Source organism: Melanotaenia boesemani, chromosome 4 (genome assembly GCF_017639745.1).
Source record: "Melanotaenia boesemani isolate fMelBoe1 chromosome 4, fMelBoe1.pri, whole genome shotgun sequence".
Lineage (NCBI taxonomy): Eukaryota > Metazoa > Chordata > Actinopteri > Atheriniformes > Melanotaeniidae > Melanotaenia > Melanotaenia boesemani.
The window spans coordinates 4,484,660-4,501,764 of record NC_055685.1 but is presented as its reverse complement, the minus strand read 5'-3'; the positions used below and the strand labels follow the sequence as shown (position 1 = coordinate 4,501,764).

Genomic DNA, 17,105 nt, shown 5'->3' with positions numbered 1-17,105 from the left:
GTCAGGTTTTCTGGTAGTTTGTTCCACATATCAGGAGCAGAAAAACTAAATGTTTAGTTTTATCTATTGGGATGGAAAAAAAAACTTGACCCAGATGATCCATATCTATCTATCTATCTATCTATCTATCTATCCTTTCTTTCTTTCTTTCTTTCTTTCTTTCTTTCTTTCTTTTTGGACCAAAACCATTTCTGCTGGTTCTGTTGGCACAGTGAGGATCCTCTTCTTGGATTTTTCAAGTGCCTTCAACACAATCCAGCCCCTGATGCTTCTGGACAAACTGAGGGAGATGCAGGTGGACCTCTCCTTGGTGTCCTGGATTGGTAACTACCTCACAGAGAGACCGCAATACGTCAGGCTAAAGGACATCACATCTGACACTGTTATTAGCAGCACAGGAGCACCCCAGGGGACGGTGCTGGCACCCCTCCTCTTCACACTCTACACCTCAGACTTCTGTTACAAGCAAGAGCTGTGTCACATCCAGAAGTTTGCAGATGACACAGCCATCGTGGGGTGTATCAGGGATGATGGAGAGGACGAGTACAGGAATCTGGTCAGTGACTTTGTCTCCTGGAGTCAGATGAACCATCTCCAGCTTAACACCTCAAAGACTAAGGAGCTGGTTATTGACTTCAGGAAGTCCAGCCCACAACCACGTCCAATGACCATCAGGGACGACAAGGTGGAGATTGTAGACAACTACAGGTACCTCGGGTTGTGGCTGAATAACAAGCTGGACTGGACATGCTGTACAGATCACCTGTACAAGAAGGGCCAAAGCTGTCTGTACTTCCTGCTAAGACTGAGATCTTTTAACATCTGCAGGAAAATCCTGTGGATGTTCTATCAGTCTGTGGTAGCTAGTACGCTTTTTTATGCTGTTGTCTGCTGGGGGGGGTAACATGACAAAAAGGTGTGCTAACAGGCTGGAAAAACTCATCAGGCAGACAGGCTCTGTGGTTGGCATGAAGCTGGACTCCCTGGTGACAGTGGCAGAAAGGAGAACACTAAAAAAACTACTGGCTATTGTGAATGATGCCAGTCACCCTCTGCACACTGTCATCAGTGCACAGAGAAGCCTGACCAGTAACAGGCTGCTCCTCCCCAAGAGTGGGACCAACCGGCTCAGAGACTCCTTTGTCCCCCGAGACATCAAACTGTACAACTCTGCATTAGGCAGGAGGGGGAGAAGGAGGGGGGAGAGGGAGGTGTGCAGTCCGCCTGATACAACACATGCACAATAACCCACACAAACAGTTGCAATAACTTATACGTGCAATAGTGAACTGGGAATCTGTACCACCTCTACTGTGTGCAATGCTTGTTTATATTGTTTTATTTAACTTATCTTATTGTTATTTATTACATTCTATTTGTGCTTTTCTTGCACCTTGTTGCCTCTATTTTGCTTTGTACCTGTATATATTGTGTCTTGTGCTTGTCCTGCTTTACTGTTGGTGTTGTATTGCTGCTGGTACCCAAATTGCCCTGAGGACTCTCCAAAGGGATTAATAAAGTATTTCTATTCTATTCTATTCTATTCTACATTTTAAACATCAATTCTTTGTCTCACAGGAAGCCTGTCAAGAACCAGAGTGATATGTTCCTTTTTGTTGATCCTTGTGAGGACATGAGAAGCAGCATTCTGGAGTAGTTGTAGTTATCTCAGTGATGCTTTACAGAGACCTGTGAAAACTCCATCACAGCAACCAAGACTACTTAAAAACTGAAAACAGTTTTCAGTTCAACAGTCATGTTGAGCCATCAGTCCCATTATTCTGTCTTGAAAAATGATAGATATTGCAGCTGCCTCCTTGGCAGGAGTTGCCTCCTGCTCCTTGTGTGGGCAACTTGCATAGAAGTCGCTCTCCTCCGACATCGTCTAGGGGCAGAGCAGTATGATTCAGACTTGAGACTTTACAGGGATTTCAAGTGTGCACTCCTAGCTTTACTGGTGTTTTGTCAACTGGCCCACGACACCATGATGGGACTTGACAGCAGAACCAGCGTCCTGGAACAGCCTCCTTGGCCCTTTTGGCCTTTCTCATTCAGCTCTGACCCCTTCTCCTCTGCAAGCCTGGTGGCTCATTCCTCTTTAACCACAGCCATCTGGATGCCATCTCAGCCTGCTTAGAGATGTCTTTCAACAGGTTCTTACAGGTTGCCCCTCTGACACTCCAGAGTGACTGTCCAGGAAAACCCCTGCAACCAACCTCCACTGGTAGATTCCAGGCTCTGATGGCTATTGAAGATGAGGGACGAATATTTCCCCATCTCACGCTCATGTGCCTCCACGATCCTCTCCTCCCCGTTCTAGATATATTTTTCAGGTGGTAAAAGGCTTATGTTGTTACAGCTTTATTACGACTGTTAAAATTTAGCTCAGAGTCCAAAATGACATCAAGACTTCTGAATTGAGCTGTTATTTTTAACATTGCTGCCTGAGGCGAAGTGCTTATGTTTGGATGCTCATCTTTGTTTCCAAAGACAATGACTTTTTATTTTTTATTTTTATTTAGGTGAAGAAAATTGTGGCACATCCACGCATAGTTACCAAATGACATAAAGTAGTCCATGTAGAAATCACTGGAAAAATGCAATAATTCTATTTCTTTTAATGACTTTGACCAGTCTGCTAGGGTAATTACATAAACAGCTTTAAGACAAAAACCCACAGGAACTGCTGCTCAGCATTATGTGCAACAGTCTGTCATATCTGCCAACTTGATGCTGTTAATGTGTTTCTCATTATGAAACATGTTCTGTAAACCTAGAACAAAACTGTATGAAGGGCCACTATGAATATTCAATATTTTATCAGAGCTTTTACGTTCAGGCTCAAGAGACAAGACAATGACTCACTAAGTTTGCAATGATGTAGTGGTATCCCTTCACATGTCTGCCAATGGTGATCACCTGAAGAGGACAGAACAGACTCAGGTAAAGATAATATTTATTGGCTTCTTCTTGACCAGCCGTCAGCTCTAAGTTTACTACACATGACTGAAGACAACAGCAGCAGAGCAGATACCTGCTCCATGATGTCTTTGACTTTGTCTTGCTCACAGTCCAGGATGATGCGTCGCTCCTTACGGATTTCCAGGTCCTGAAAACATGAGCAGACGACAGTATTCAGAATATTTCAGTCATGCTTCCTCATGGCCTTCACTAGGCTGGTAGCGGTGACCAGCTGTGGTCACCAGTACCACCACAGACCAGTACCCAGATGTACTGGGCTGGACCTGAGTTTTTATGATGAAGCTTAAATCGAAGCTCAACTAGTTTTGTTCTCCATCACCGCCCCTATGACTACAACAAACCCTCCTCTTTCTCATTTGATTTCTTCACTTACATCTTTTTCATCATCTTCATCATCTCCTTTTATCATCCAGGACTCTGTTGTTGATGTGTTGCAGCTTCTCACTAGAGGCTTGATGCCAGTCATGTTTATTATTCATCTATACGGTTTCTCCAAACAATTTCTTATTATTGAAGCATTTTTTGTCACTCTGACTGGTTAATTCAGCAACACACACTTTCTAAAAAAAAAATCACAGGGGATGAAGAGTTGAAGAATACATGTCACTGCTCACTGACTCATTTCCTTTCACAGATTAAACAAACAAAACTCATGTTCGGCTTTAATATCTTCAGAACCGCTCTGGAATGATCTGGTACGAAAGAAATGATATACACAACCAGCCAGAAGTTTTGACACACTTTCTCATGAAATCCAGTGGGTGTAAGTGGGTCCAAACTTTTGACTGGTGGTTCATACAGTATGAGGTTCACACCCTGAGTCCAGCATCAAATAGTAGAAAGAAAAATATTTTGGCTGGTAATTACCTGAGAACACATTTCATTGAAAATGATCAAAATAACCTGTTAATAATAATAGAAGTAGGAACCAGTTTTCTGATCCCTGTGTGTAGTTCGGAGTTTCGTGTTTCAGCGTGTGCTATCAAAAGAATACACTGTTAAATAAAACAAGTTTATGATCTGATGGCATCTAAAGATCTATAATCCTAATAGTTGGCAGGGGCAGAGCCAGAGGGGCAGACTGGAGGGCACCCCTAAATCTGACTGGCCCCTCTAGGTGCCAACCCACGGAAAGACAATAAAATTCTAACAAATATTTAGTATAATCCCAAGTGCAAGGGAACACAGCATGTAATGTAATCTACTTTAAGTTGTTCTACATCAACATTTCCATGTTCTGGAACATCTGAATAAGTTCAGAATCAATGGAACAATAATCAGATAAACTCTGTGGAGGATCTTATCTGTTTATGTAAACATGTTGGTAAAAAGTTTTCACAGCATCATGTGACATAAAACTGAGTTAAAATGCTGCAGGGATATAGGATTAGATTTGTGCCAAAAGGATTGAGGAAAACACTTTGAGGATCAAAATCTGAGAGAAAAAAAACATTATTGAAAAAATAAAAAAGTAAATATTTTGTTTTCAGTTTCCTGTTTCGTTTTCGCTGATCAGAGTTTTGCTCTCTGCCATCTTTCCAGTGACGCTTCCTCTCTCTCCTTTGCACTTCCTGATTTTTTTGCTTCCACATCTGCACAAACCTCCCAGTTTGGAGGGTCTCCTAAGAAGTCCTTTCCCATTGGACAGTGATTATTTGACTGACGGTTCAGTGACCCGGAAGTTCTTTGTTTCTTTACACAATGAAAAATGTGAACTTTGCAGAGAATGGTCATCCCTCTACACATGATGCTGCGTTTCCTGCAGATGGCGCTGTGTTAGATATCAATACCTGAAACAGGGAGCGGTAAGCTTCATCCTTCCTCTCATCCTTCAGGTTTCCTACGTTTATTGCTGTTACAACCCATTTTTTCTCTGCTGCAGTGTCCAGTATTACTTGAAGAGTGGAAAGACCTATACACACACACAAGCACACCCCCCCACACACACACCCACACACACATGCACACACGGACACACACGAACTTGTTGAAAAATTAATTATTGACATTTCTAACAGGTTAACAGTTTATTTTTCCACCTTTCATAGAAAAAAAAACCAGAAATGAGGAAAGAAAATAATGATTTGAAGCACGCTACCTCTGTCACTGTCGTACAGATAGGCAAACTTCTCCCATTTGTAGTACTCCACTAATGAGACCAGTGGCCCCTTGATGTCCGGCCTCATTTGGAGAACAAACTGATTCGTTCCTTCTGCTGGGAAAGATGGAGTGATGAAGGAGACATGAAGGGTCTCACAAAATGATGTGATGGTGTTGACCGACTTCTTGTCATAGAAGCCAAAAATGGCGTAGACACCCCGAGAGAACTGGGAACAGACTGGGAGGAAGAGAAAGAGAGAGAGAATTAATACAACAAAGTGTGATGAGGAGAGAAGACATGAGCTGCAGGATTTACTCTCAATCCTAACAGACATATTTATATTTACAGGAAGGAAACACACATTATATGTTGTTGTAAAAGTTTTTTTTAATTTGATTAGCAAAATTAACATTTTTTTCTTTAGTTAAATAATTTCTAAGTGTCCTCTTGATTTTAAACATTTTCATATCAAAAGTCAACCCAGCTCTGATGATACCAGTGATATGAGTTAACGAAGCTACATGAAAGAAACTACTTGATATAAACAGCTATGGATCAACATTTCTATGATTTTTCTGCTGAAGCTATTTGGCCCCAAACACCTGCAGAAAGATAAGATTCTATTAAAAAGGGATACAGAAATGTCAGGGTTTTAAGGGTTTTACTTTAGTTCTTGGTAGGTTTGTGTTTCACATGTTTCTTGGTTAGGTTGAGTCTTCTTTCCTCTACCTTCTTTCCTTTTACATTTCTAGAGGTTTTCCCTTTCTGTAGCCAGTTAGAGTTGCTTCTTACCACAAGGTTAATGGTTACCTCACCTGAGTCTTTTTGTTGTAATTAGTTCCCTTTGTATAAATGTTCTTGTTCTCTTTTATTCATCACCAGATCCTCATTTATCCAGTCCTGGATTAGTGGGGATGATGAGATCAAAGCTTTGTGACACACCAACTCACTTTGACATGTCTGCTGTAAAATTGACTCACTGCTTTGAAGCATTTGATACAGTCAAAACGGGGACATTTCCTGACTGTGTGTGGGATGTATTTGAGGGGAAGCAGGGCTTCATTATGTTGCTGCTGTCATGGTTCGCCCTGTTCTACTTTTAACTTAGTGTTTAATGAAGGAAATGTTTTCATCTATCATTAATCTAAATGATGAAATTGGTTGTATTCATTTATTAGATAATGGTCTAGTAACTCATCTGTAACAGAAGCTTTTCCTGCTAAATCTGTTTTTTATACAAGGGAATTTGGAAAAAAAACATAACTCATGCAACTACTTACTGTTACTGTATTAATAAAGTTGTTAATAAAGCTTTGAGAGGTTGAAAAGTCCACCCCATTAAAAATCCCCATGAAGCAGCTTGACAACTGTCTGATTCATGACGCAGCAAGGTCTTGGTTGGTGTGGTCATGTGACTTCTAATGTGCTGAAGTAACTTATTGAAACAGTGTGCGCAACACTTTTGTTCATAAGAGTTGATGTAGTTGAGCAGATGGACTCGAGCAGAACTTTATCACTACTTTAAGTCTGTTGACAGTTTGGTTACTTAGGTTTGGCTACCGTGTTATTCTTCACTATTAGTTTAATTTAATACAATTTGGTTCCTACATTTGTTTGCCCTGTTGTCCGACCTCCTTATCGCTGCTCATTAATGACCCATTAAACAAAATGATGGTTAGAGAATTTATGGCTGAGGAGACTATGCAATGTTTTACTTTTTTGTCTTTTAGCTTAATTAGGTGATATTAAATTATTTTCTGGGTTAGGATCCCTAAAGTTGTCACATGAATTGTGTTTTTTCTCTGGTTTTCCACCAGTGACTATAGAGTAGGGGTGCCCAGCTCTGGTCCTTAAGGGCCACAATCCTGCAGGTTTTTGATGTGCCCCTGCTCCAAAACCACCTGACTCAAATTGATGAATCATTGTGCAAAACCTAATAGGCTGTTGGATCTATTTCATTTGAGTCAGGTGTGTTGAAGCAGGAAACATTGGAAAATCTGTTATAGAGGAAAAAATATAAACATAATTTATTGAAGGTTTCTGTAGCTGAACATCAGCAGCAGCTGCTGAGGAAAATAAATGTTGCAATCATATGCTCTGCCTTAAACAAACCTTCCTCTGGAATTTTTCATATCCTGTTTTTTTTTTCTCCAAGCCTTACAGTAACTTTTCCGAACTCTTCTCAAACGCTGATCATCTACAAGCAGCATTTTTACAGCAAAACCTGCACGATTGCTTTTGAAAGGTAGAGACGGATCTGTTGCCTGCTGCTATATTTAGCTGTCCCACTTCGGCGACCTTGTTCTTTACTCTTCATGTTAAAAATCCAGTCCTGTGTCTCTGGGTTCTAATGTTACGTTCATGTGCATCACAGTCTGGATTATTGCATTTGTCCATTCTCAGAGCTCATTTCAGATTTATCACAATTTTTGTTTTTATTTTGAGAGTAAAACAGCTGTGAGCAGGAATGAGACAGAAACATGAAACATGACCTCATACCTGGACATAATGTAAAAGAAAATCACATGGGCCACAAGGGGGCGCTGTACTGTCATTTTGGGCCACAACCTGAGTTTTGGACAATAATTCTGATTTATTTAAAGTAAACGAGCTCATCAGTAAAAAACATTTATTGTCATCTAAATGTTTCATGCAGCAAAGCAAAGCTGCACAATTCTAACATTAATGAGCAGATTTGATGTAAAAATTAGTCAGACAGAAAGTAAATTCCTCCATCAGGTCTGGTCTGAGAGTGAAACTGAACTTTGTGGAACTTGATGTGAAGGTGAAATGAGTGGGTTACTTTACTTACATGAGGATAAGAGGATCCGACATGCAACTTAGCTAAGTTTCGTTGTCATTATCACAAAAACACAGAATAATGTAACAGAATAATGTATCTTTGGGTCAACTATTAATGTGTAGGAGAGTTTATTATTATTATTATTATTATTATTTTAGCATTAGAATTTAATTTTCTGAGAAATGTTTTTGCTGCACAGGAACTCACTGAATGAATTTGTAAAAGAAAATTATTCCCAAACGACCCTGAAAATACCAGAAAAACAGGAGCAACAACTGAAAATCTGTTGAATGGTGCAGAATCAGTAGAGTCTAGTTAATGTCTGTAAATTATTTGGAGATGTTTTAACTGGATTTCTGTTTTCAAACCTGAGGTCTTCCAGCTGGGGGAGGTTTAGAACAGATGGCCCAAAGTGACCCCAAAGTCACCTAAACTGTCGGTACTAAAACTGCTATTATTTGGTCGTGCTTCGTCTTGGCAGTGTTGGTCGTTGTAGAGTTAATGTTAACATATTGTACTGTGGTCTGATGGAGGTTTAGAGGTGCAGCTGCACTACTTTAAAGAGATATTCATGTTTATCCTGATAGGGGTTGGTTTTACTTTTATTAGGGGAATCTAAAACCTATTCAATTTCTGCTCTGTGCCATCCTTATTCTTCACCAGTAACACAAATACTAACATTTACATATCTTAATAAATCCCAAGTGTGTCCTTCACTATGACTCCAAAAGTATTCAAACAGACCTTGTGGCTGCAGAAATGTATTCAGCTCATTATGGGGATGCAATTTTCAAGCAGATGCCTAAAAAATGTGAACAGGGCTCAAAGGGTCAATCTGTTGGACTGATAGCTAGTACAAATTGAACATATTAGAAATATTAGTAAACCCCAAGAAAATATTATTTTAAAAAGCATCTTTATCTTTACTTTAGTAGGTACCAAACATCTTCTGGGTTTCTTTGACTCAGCACTTTTTGTAGCCTCGAATTATTTTGGTCAAAGTCCAGAGAGATAAAAGTCATTTATATATATATATATATATATATATGTACATATATATATATATATATATATATATATATATATATATATATATATATATATATATATATATATATATATATAAAGACAAAAATTTAATTTTAGACTTTATTGTTTGGGTTACTGGAGAAGAGTTTTCCTGTTCTGTTTGTACTTTCATATAGTCATTTTTCAAACATGTTTTATTTCTAAGAAATGTCTCTGATCTGATCTCATATCTGATGATTTCACATTGAAATTAAAGTACTGCAGGTGGGTTATTGTGAGACAGTTTCAGTCTGTGAGATGTGATGTTGGATAAAGTCATTCAGCCTCTCTGAATGTGTCCTCAGTTGGCTGTTGTCCTGACTTGGTACGATCCAGCTGCTGTGGTGGTTAGCACAGTGTGTTCTCAGATTATTTTCATACAGAATGAAGGTAAAAAGATGTTGGATCACAGCTGTTACAGAAGAGTCCAAACTGTCACTGCTGTACAGAAGGATTTTTTTTCTTTCAGACAATTAAATGTGTAAATGAAAGGCTGTCACAGTAAAGCACATCATGTGTATCTGCAGCCTGAATGTAGTCGGCAGGAAGAGAAGACTCAATGCTTTCACTGCTATCACATCCATGCTTTAAAATAGTAGAACTCTGAGCTGCAGGCTATCATTACATCATGCTCTGATAATGGCTGCGTATCCTCCACGCATGGAGTCTTTGTTCCTGCTGCCTCTTTTCTCCACAGTTTCTGAATCCATGTAACTGAGCCCAACAATAGTCAATGCTGCCCTAGTTAGAAATATACAGTCCATACTCATATAAAAGATTAATAGCGGGAACCCAGTTAACTAAAGAGTCAAAGTTAGCAGAAAGCTACCGATTTAACTCAAATATGGTAAAATGCTTCCTGCTATGTGCAGAAGTTTTCTCAGAAGTTAAACTCTGTGTTAATCCAGTTGGCTGAGAAAAATTTTATTGTTGATACAAGTTTGTCTTTACAATAAACCAAAATAAAGGCAAAGAAATGGACATAAATAGTTGGTCCAGACTCCTCAGAATGATGTGGTCTTTTCATGTTTCTGGAAATCATATTATTATTGTATGTGTACTCATTGGCCACTTTTTATTGGGTTCAATTGCTTGTTGACACAGAGCTAATCAGCCAATCACATGGCAGCGACTCCATACACGTAGTCATGTAGACAAGGTCAAGATGACCTTCTGAAGTTCAAACTGAGCATCAGAATGATGAAGAAATAGGATTTAAGTGATTTTAAACTTGAAGACGGTTACTGGTCTGAGAAACTGCTGATCTGCAGGGATTTTCACACACAACCATCTCCAGGGTTTCCAGAGAATGGTCTGAAGAAGAGAAAATATCCAGAGAACAGCAGTTGTCTGGACCAGGATGTCTGGTTGATGTCAGAGGTCAGAGGAGAATGGACAGACTGGTTGGAGACGATAGAAAGGTAACATGAAGTCCAATAAGAACTGGTTCCAACCAAGGTCTGCAGCATAGCATCTCTGAACACACAACACGTCCAGCCTTGAAGCAGATGGGCTACAGCAGCAGAAGACACACCGGGTGCCTCCTGTCAACTTAGAACAGGAAATCGAGGCTACAATTCACACAGACTCACCAACACTGGACAACAGAAGATGGAGAAACGTTGCTGGTCTGATGAGTCTCCATTTCAGCTCCACATTCAGATGCTAGGCTCAGAATTTGATGGAAACATCATGAAAACATGGATCCATCCTACCTTGGATCAATGTTTCAGGCAGCTGCTAGTTTAATGGTGTGGGGGATGTTTTCTTGTCCCACTTTGGGCCCCTTAGTACCAACGTGGCCTGGTTTAATTACCACAGCCTACCTGAGTATTGTTGCTGACCATGTCCATCTCTTTATGACCACAGTGGAGCATCTTCTGATGCTACTTCCAGCAGGATAATGCACCATGTCACAAAGCTCAGATCATCTAAACCTATTTTCTGACAATGAGTTCACTGAAAAATTGGTTGTGTTAGAGCCTTCCTGGACTTACCAGCTCTTTTCCAAGGTGCTCTTAGGCTATGGTAAATATAACAAGACATTTAAAAAAAACTCCTAGGCACTCTCCCCTAAAAGTGACTAAAATGTCTTTACTTCTATAGTATAGTCATAATGACCTTTAAAAACACCATTGTGTTTGGTGGCCACAGGAATATTCTTGTGGATTTCTTTGGGATTTAAATTAGAGGATCCAGACATTTTAGATTAAGCCATCTCCTGGTGGAGTAAGTTATTCATGTTTGTAGTTCTTTGTAGTTTTTCTGTTTCCTGTGGGAGGAGTGCTGTTAGTGGAATGTTCCATTACAGGGGAAGAATTCCTACTGATGTAATTCCAGTACAAAGACACCTTGATTCCCTGACAAAAGCCAGTGGACTGATACATGCTGGTGTTTACAGAGGTCACTCTGACTATGGCATAGAAGTAAAGGCATTTTAGCTACTTATGAAGGAGAGTACCTTAGAGTGTTTTTATAATAATGAGTTCACTGTCCTCTAATGGCCTCCGCAGTCACCCCAGCTCAATCCAGTAGAACAGCTTTGGGATGTGGTGGAAGGAAAGATTCTCATCATGGTTGTGTAGCCGACAAATCTGCAGCAACTGTGTTGGTCAATACGGACCCAAATCTCTGAGGAATGTTTCCAGATCCTTGTTGCCACGAACAATTAAGGCTGTTCTGGCTAGCAAATTGTACCTAATAAAGTGGCTGGTGACTGTATTCCTCAGCTAAAGAAGCCTGGTGTTTCTACCGCGGAACAACGTCAACAACAGGACTCATCACATTGTGAAACAGTAATGTTTAAAGAGGAACAGATCAGTTTTCTTCTGGACTCAAACTCAGGTCTCTTAAGTAAAAATACATTTTTCATTAGCCAGTCACTCTGTATGCCACAGAGATAAACTGGTATGTATGACCCAAACATCTGTCATACGTGTGTAAAAATAAAGGCTACAATCTACTTTAGAAATGTGGACAATAATCTGACAAATGTTTTAGCAACTTATTTTCTTTTTCCTTGCGGCTGGTTTGGAAAAGTAATGATTAATTTAATGACATTAAACAGTAAAATGAAGGAATAATTGTTTCTAAAAATGCAGCTATGGAATAAAAGAGCTATGTGATCAAAATATAAAAGGTTCCTGGTCTAAATGTTTCATGTGAGAGCTCCTAAATCCTAACACTGACATGGAAATCCACTCTGACTCAAACATCTTTCCTCACTTGTGACCTTGGGTTGGGTTCAGACACGAAGAGGGAAGATGTTTAAGTCAGTTTGGCTGGAAACACCAAACTGTTGCCTTCGTGTCCCACATAGCACCATGCAGACATTCAGAGATCAGACGTCAAAGTCTGTCATTAGAAATCATTGTTCACATTCAGAGATAAAGTCTCATACTCTCCACTCTGATGTAAAGGAGAACAGTTGAACTCAGATCAGGACTGAGACCTTATCTTAAGGGAAACCACAACTTTACACTGCTTTTCAGATTAACGTAAGAAAACATTACTTACAGCAATTTGTGACAGCGAAACTGTTGGCCACCTCCAGGTTATCGATATGTGGAGTCAGCCTGAAATCTGTCATCCCAAACTGAACCATACCAACTCTGAAAGCACTGTACTCCTGGTCAGCTCCTCTGGGGAATAAACCACCTGAGACAAAGATAGGAGGATGTTACAGAGAGAAAAACACCAGAAAATGAAACACTCTTTATAATTTTACATAATATATCAAAAAAAAAAAAAAAAGGAAAGAAACACAATCAACAAATATCTGACAGCTGAAGACTTGCTGGTGAAACATGCAGAAGAATGTTTGGTCAGTTTGTTGCTAAGGAGGAACAACATCAGCAATGAGCTCAGAGAAGCAACTGTTGCTGCTTATCAGTCAGGGATGATAAGATCATTTTCAAACTATCTGCAAAGATTATTCACATGTTGAATCCTTCAAGATGGCTGCCAGTCTTCCCAGGAGTAGACATGCTAGTAAGATCAGAACGTGTAATGCTGAGAGAAACTGAAAAAAAACAAACAAACAAACAAACAAAGAAACAAAAAAACCCCAACAAAAACAACAAAAAAACAACAACATAAAAAACCAAAAAACCAAAACAAACAAACAACCAAAAGAAAACAAACAAAAAAAAACAAAAAACAAAACAAAACAAAAAAAAAAACAAAAAAAAAACAAGCGCTACATCTCAGCCTCTCCAGGCCTCAGTAATTCCCACATTCATCTGTATGCAGATGATACCACTTTGTACACCTCCAGTCCATCCCTGAACTCTGCTCTGACTTCCCTACATTTTCAACAGCTTGAAGTTGGCTTTCACAAACTTTAATCCTTTTTTTAAAACACAAGTAAAAAAAAAAAAAAAAAAAAAAAAAAAAACTGTATCATTTTCAATAAAAATTTTCCCCAGACTGAATGCCATCATCTTCCATTCGGATGGTTCTGAAGTTCACTTTGTTAACCCCTACAAATACCTGAGTATCCGACTTACAGTTCCCTGTCCTTTGATGTGCACATAAATACCTTACTTTCCAGAGTTAAACTCAGGAATCCAGGATATAGAAATGCTTTTAATAATGTGCTGCCATCAGGTTGTTACGAGCACTCCTTTCAACACCATTACTGCCATCTGTTTTCTCTCATAAACTGGCCATCACTTTGTTCTTGTAAACTGAACCACTGATTTAAATTTATTTAGAATGGAATAGAATAGATCTTTATTCCACCAAAGTGGAAAATGTACTTCAGCTCACCAACAAAAATGACACACATCTCCAAAAAACAGTATTGCATAGCTTCAATAAATGCACAGATACGAATGTGACAAAAATACATTTAAACACATAAACGGGAAATTTTAAGACAGTAAAAGTAAAGCAGTTCAAATCAACCTATGTGGTTCGGACATTTTGTTGAGTTAAGAATACCGATGGCATTTGGAATAAAAGACATTTTGAAGGGACCTTTAACCAGAAGGACTCTACATCATCTTCTTGACTTCAGGAGATCAAACTGACTGGACAGAAGGGGAGCGCTATCTGTCAGGATTCTCTTATCTTTCATCTTTTTCCTTTCAATACAAATATTCACAAGGGGCAGTTTGCCTGCCATCGCCACAATCCTGTACAGTTTGTTTCTGCACTTACACCTTAAAGGTACAGCGTGTAACAAAATCAAAGATCAGTGACACAAAAATGTAATATATCATTAAAAACTGTGTTTCTGTTGGTATCTAATCACGTAACTAAAATTTACTTTTGTGTTTTTATTCTCTTAGAATGAGCTATTTACATCTTTGTTTATATCTATCTTTACACTTTGTTCTATAGGTACTAGAGTACCGCTTAGGATAAGTAAAGCCTTAAAAGGCACATAGAAAAGGACAATACAGATGTACAGTTATAACTGCACCTGAAGCCATTGGATCCACTCACAGATGAAAAAGTGTTTAAATCTGGTAGAATTTTGGCCACTGACATCCATTCACAACTGTGCTTGGTATTTAAAGTAATTTCTATTCCCATCATTACTAGATATCAGTAATTCTTAGACACTGTACCTTCAAGTGAAAAAAGCAACCAAGCAGGGAAATGAAATGTTAAAAACAGTGGATATGTGGAACATAGACAAGTTCTAAAATCCGAAGACTATAACGCCAAGACAGCTTAGCCCTCTAAGAAGACTGAGTCTCTGTGAATGTTTCTTGAAAACATGCCATATGTTTTTAATAAAGCTCAGCGGGCAGTGGAGAACTGTCCCAAGATATTTAGGTTTCCACACTGTCAACAAGTAAGTCTTCATGTGAGACTGGGTCTACCCATGTATCTGGTATAGTGCAGATTGCCAACTCCTTTGTTCTTGATACATTGATCTCTAGCTGGCTATAGACACCATGCTTCAAGGGCCTTAATGTGGGCAAGATAGAAAACTTCACCAGAAGACTAAAGTCATGTCATCGGTATATTTAATTTGTTGAAAATGACTTTCAATAAAAGTATAGAGGTCAAATGGAAACATTTTTAACCAAGTTAATCACAGCTTAAAAATTAAATAATCATTATTAATCACCATTCACGACTATGCTGGAAATATGCCTGTTTTTACTGTATTGTATCAACAGAAAGAGCCAAAGCTTACTTGGGTTTTTCGTTGCTTTTTAATATCAGATGATCATTTTAGTTGTAATAATTAGTTTATTATTACATAAAATCAAAACTTTTCTAGACCCGCCCCTGCAAAGCTTAAGTATAAATCCTCTCTATCACCTGTCAATTACTTTGTTAGAGAAGATCCTGATCTGATTTGCATCTGAGAGCATGTCCATAATTTCTCTCACCACATTCATGGTCCATAAATGATCAGACCTGTGTCTCCAACATCTGCACAGCAGCAATGGTTTAGTGAGGACATCCCCTTGCTTCTTAATGCTGTTTCACTCTTACTGGATAGCTGAACCTGTTCTATCTTCACTGATGTGTGCATGGCTGTCTGATGGTGCTATTAATAGCAGATTTTACAACAGTTTCACCAGCAAACCACATTAATACTGAAAAGTTATAGGAAATAAAGGCAAACAATATCTGACTGAAATAGGCTGTTGTCACATTTTTCAGGCTTAAGCTTCAGTAACATGGGTCTGATTGACATGAGACTGATAAATGTTGCCTCCTTTTGCTAGCACGTCCAAAAACATTACTTTTCAGTAAATATTTGCCAGTGTGAATCGTGATAGGGCTAGGTTTAAAAAATCGATTTATTGATTTGAGTCGATTCAAAATAAATAAATCCAATATTGATTTATAAAACTTGAAGATTGATTATTTTTATATGTCCTTCTTTTCCGGTAATGTGACTCTACACACAACTGGTTTCTTGTGTTGCCTCCGTCCAAAATCAGCTTCTCCAGCCGTGATGATGTCACATCCAGATGTTTTCAATCACCAGTGTGGATTACATTCACCTGTAAAACATTTTGCAGCGTATTACCACTCACATTAGCAGATAACGCTCAGACCGCAGGCTCCCATATCAGCAGCTAATGCTATTGGGTGCCAAGTTCCACAGCAGGAAGTGATGTCACCAGGCACATATGTACTTTAAAACAAATCTGACATGGTAATTTAAAGTCACATTTCCTCTAGAACAGGTTTACACTTCGTCCTTTTATCAAACATTTAACAGTCTGATGCGATTTATTTGATCTACGTGATGGCATGTCATACCTGCTGTCTTTGCCCAAAGCAGTAAGCACACACACAGACACGTGTGCGTGCACATAGGTTTCCATCAGAGGACACGCGGTGGAAAACACGTCAACCGGCTGAAAATCAGCCAAAAGAGTTTTCTAGATTCTCTCAGGCAGGTGAAGATGGAAGCATCTTTCTCCAGTGAGGAGCAGATGAAGGATTTCTCCTGCTCCGGCATTACGGCGATTACATCATGGTCGTCACGGCAATGTGTGCAGCTGAACAAGCTGAATCTACGTCATTCTAGGAATTTCTGAGTCCTAATATGGGTTTAAATGATCCAGTATTCTCTGTAGGTTTTATTAACATCAACACGTTATCCGAGATCTGAACTTTAAGAATGTCTAGAGCAACTCCACTGAATGAAACGTTTCATCAGGACATTTAAAAGGTTTCACTTTTTTCTGTCCTGAGTGGGTTTTTCATCACAGCATTTCTGGTTCTGAATGAGGGGAAACACTCTAATATTATGGTACTACAGAAATGCATGTAGATGTGTCAGATCAGATTATTACAGTAATCTGGTTACTCCCAGATAATTGACTTTGATTGTCAACTAAATTAACGCAGTGCTCTATAAAAATAGGCATCTGAGAATGTCTTTAATATTTAAGAAAAATAGGTGGTGCTACACAATGAATTGATATTGAATCAAATTGAATCAAATTGAACAGAAATAGGCTGTTGTGAATCTAATTGAATCGATTCAGGAAATAAGTGATGTTACCTACCGCAGAAACTTGAGATCCCTCAGACCTACACAGCTGTCTGATGAGGTTTGCTCATCAGAGGTTAAGTCTACCCTCCTTTCCCATTCAGACTTCTCCTTACTGTCTGTTAATGAGGCTACAGAAATGCTCTCTCGCCTCCTCTCTGGACAAACTCTGC

At 39.0% G+C, this 17,105-nt stretch overlaps 1 protein-coding gene across 4 annotated transcripts in view; it reads right to left on the bottom strand.

The window, feature by feature from the left end:
- The window catches only part of LOC121638620 (glutamate receptor 2-like), a 78,110-nt gene that overhangs the window by 47,508 nt on the left and 13,497 nt on the right, over positions 1–17,105 (bottom strand). For all 4 annotated transcript variants that reach the window (XM_041983494.1, XM_041983492.1, XM_041983493.1 and 1 more), the window contains exons 2-6: positions 12,471–12,611; positions 5,081–5,320; positions 4,773–4,894; positions 3,035–3,109; positions 2,866–2,919 (exon numbers count right to left, since the gene is read on the bottom strand). In XM_041983494.1, coding sequence (XP_041839428.1) covers positions 2,866–2,919; positions 3,035–3,109; positions 4,773–4,894; positions 5,081–5,320; positions 12,471–12,611 — 632 coding nt within the window. The remainder of the gene's footprint in view (positions 1–2,865; positions 2,920–3,034; positions 3,110–4,772; positions 4,895–5,080; positions 5,321–12,470; positions 12,612–17,105) is intronic.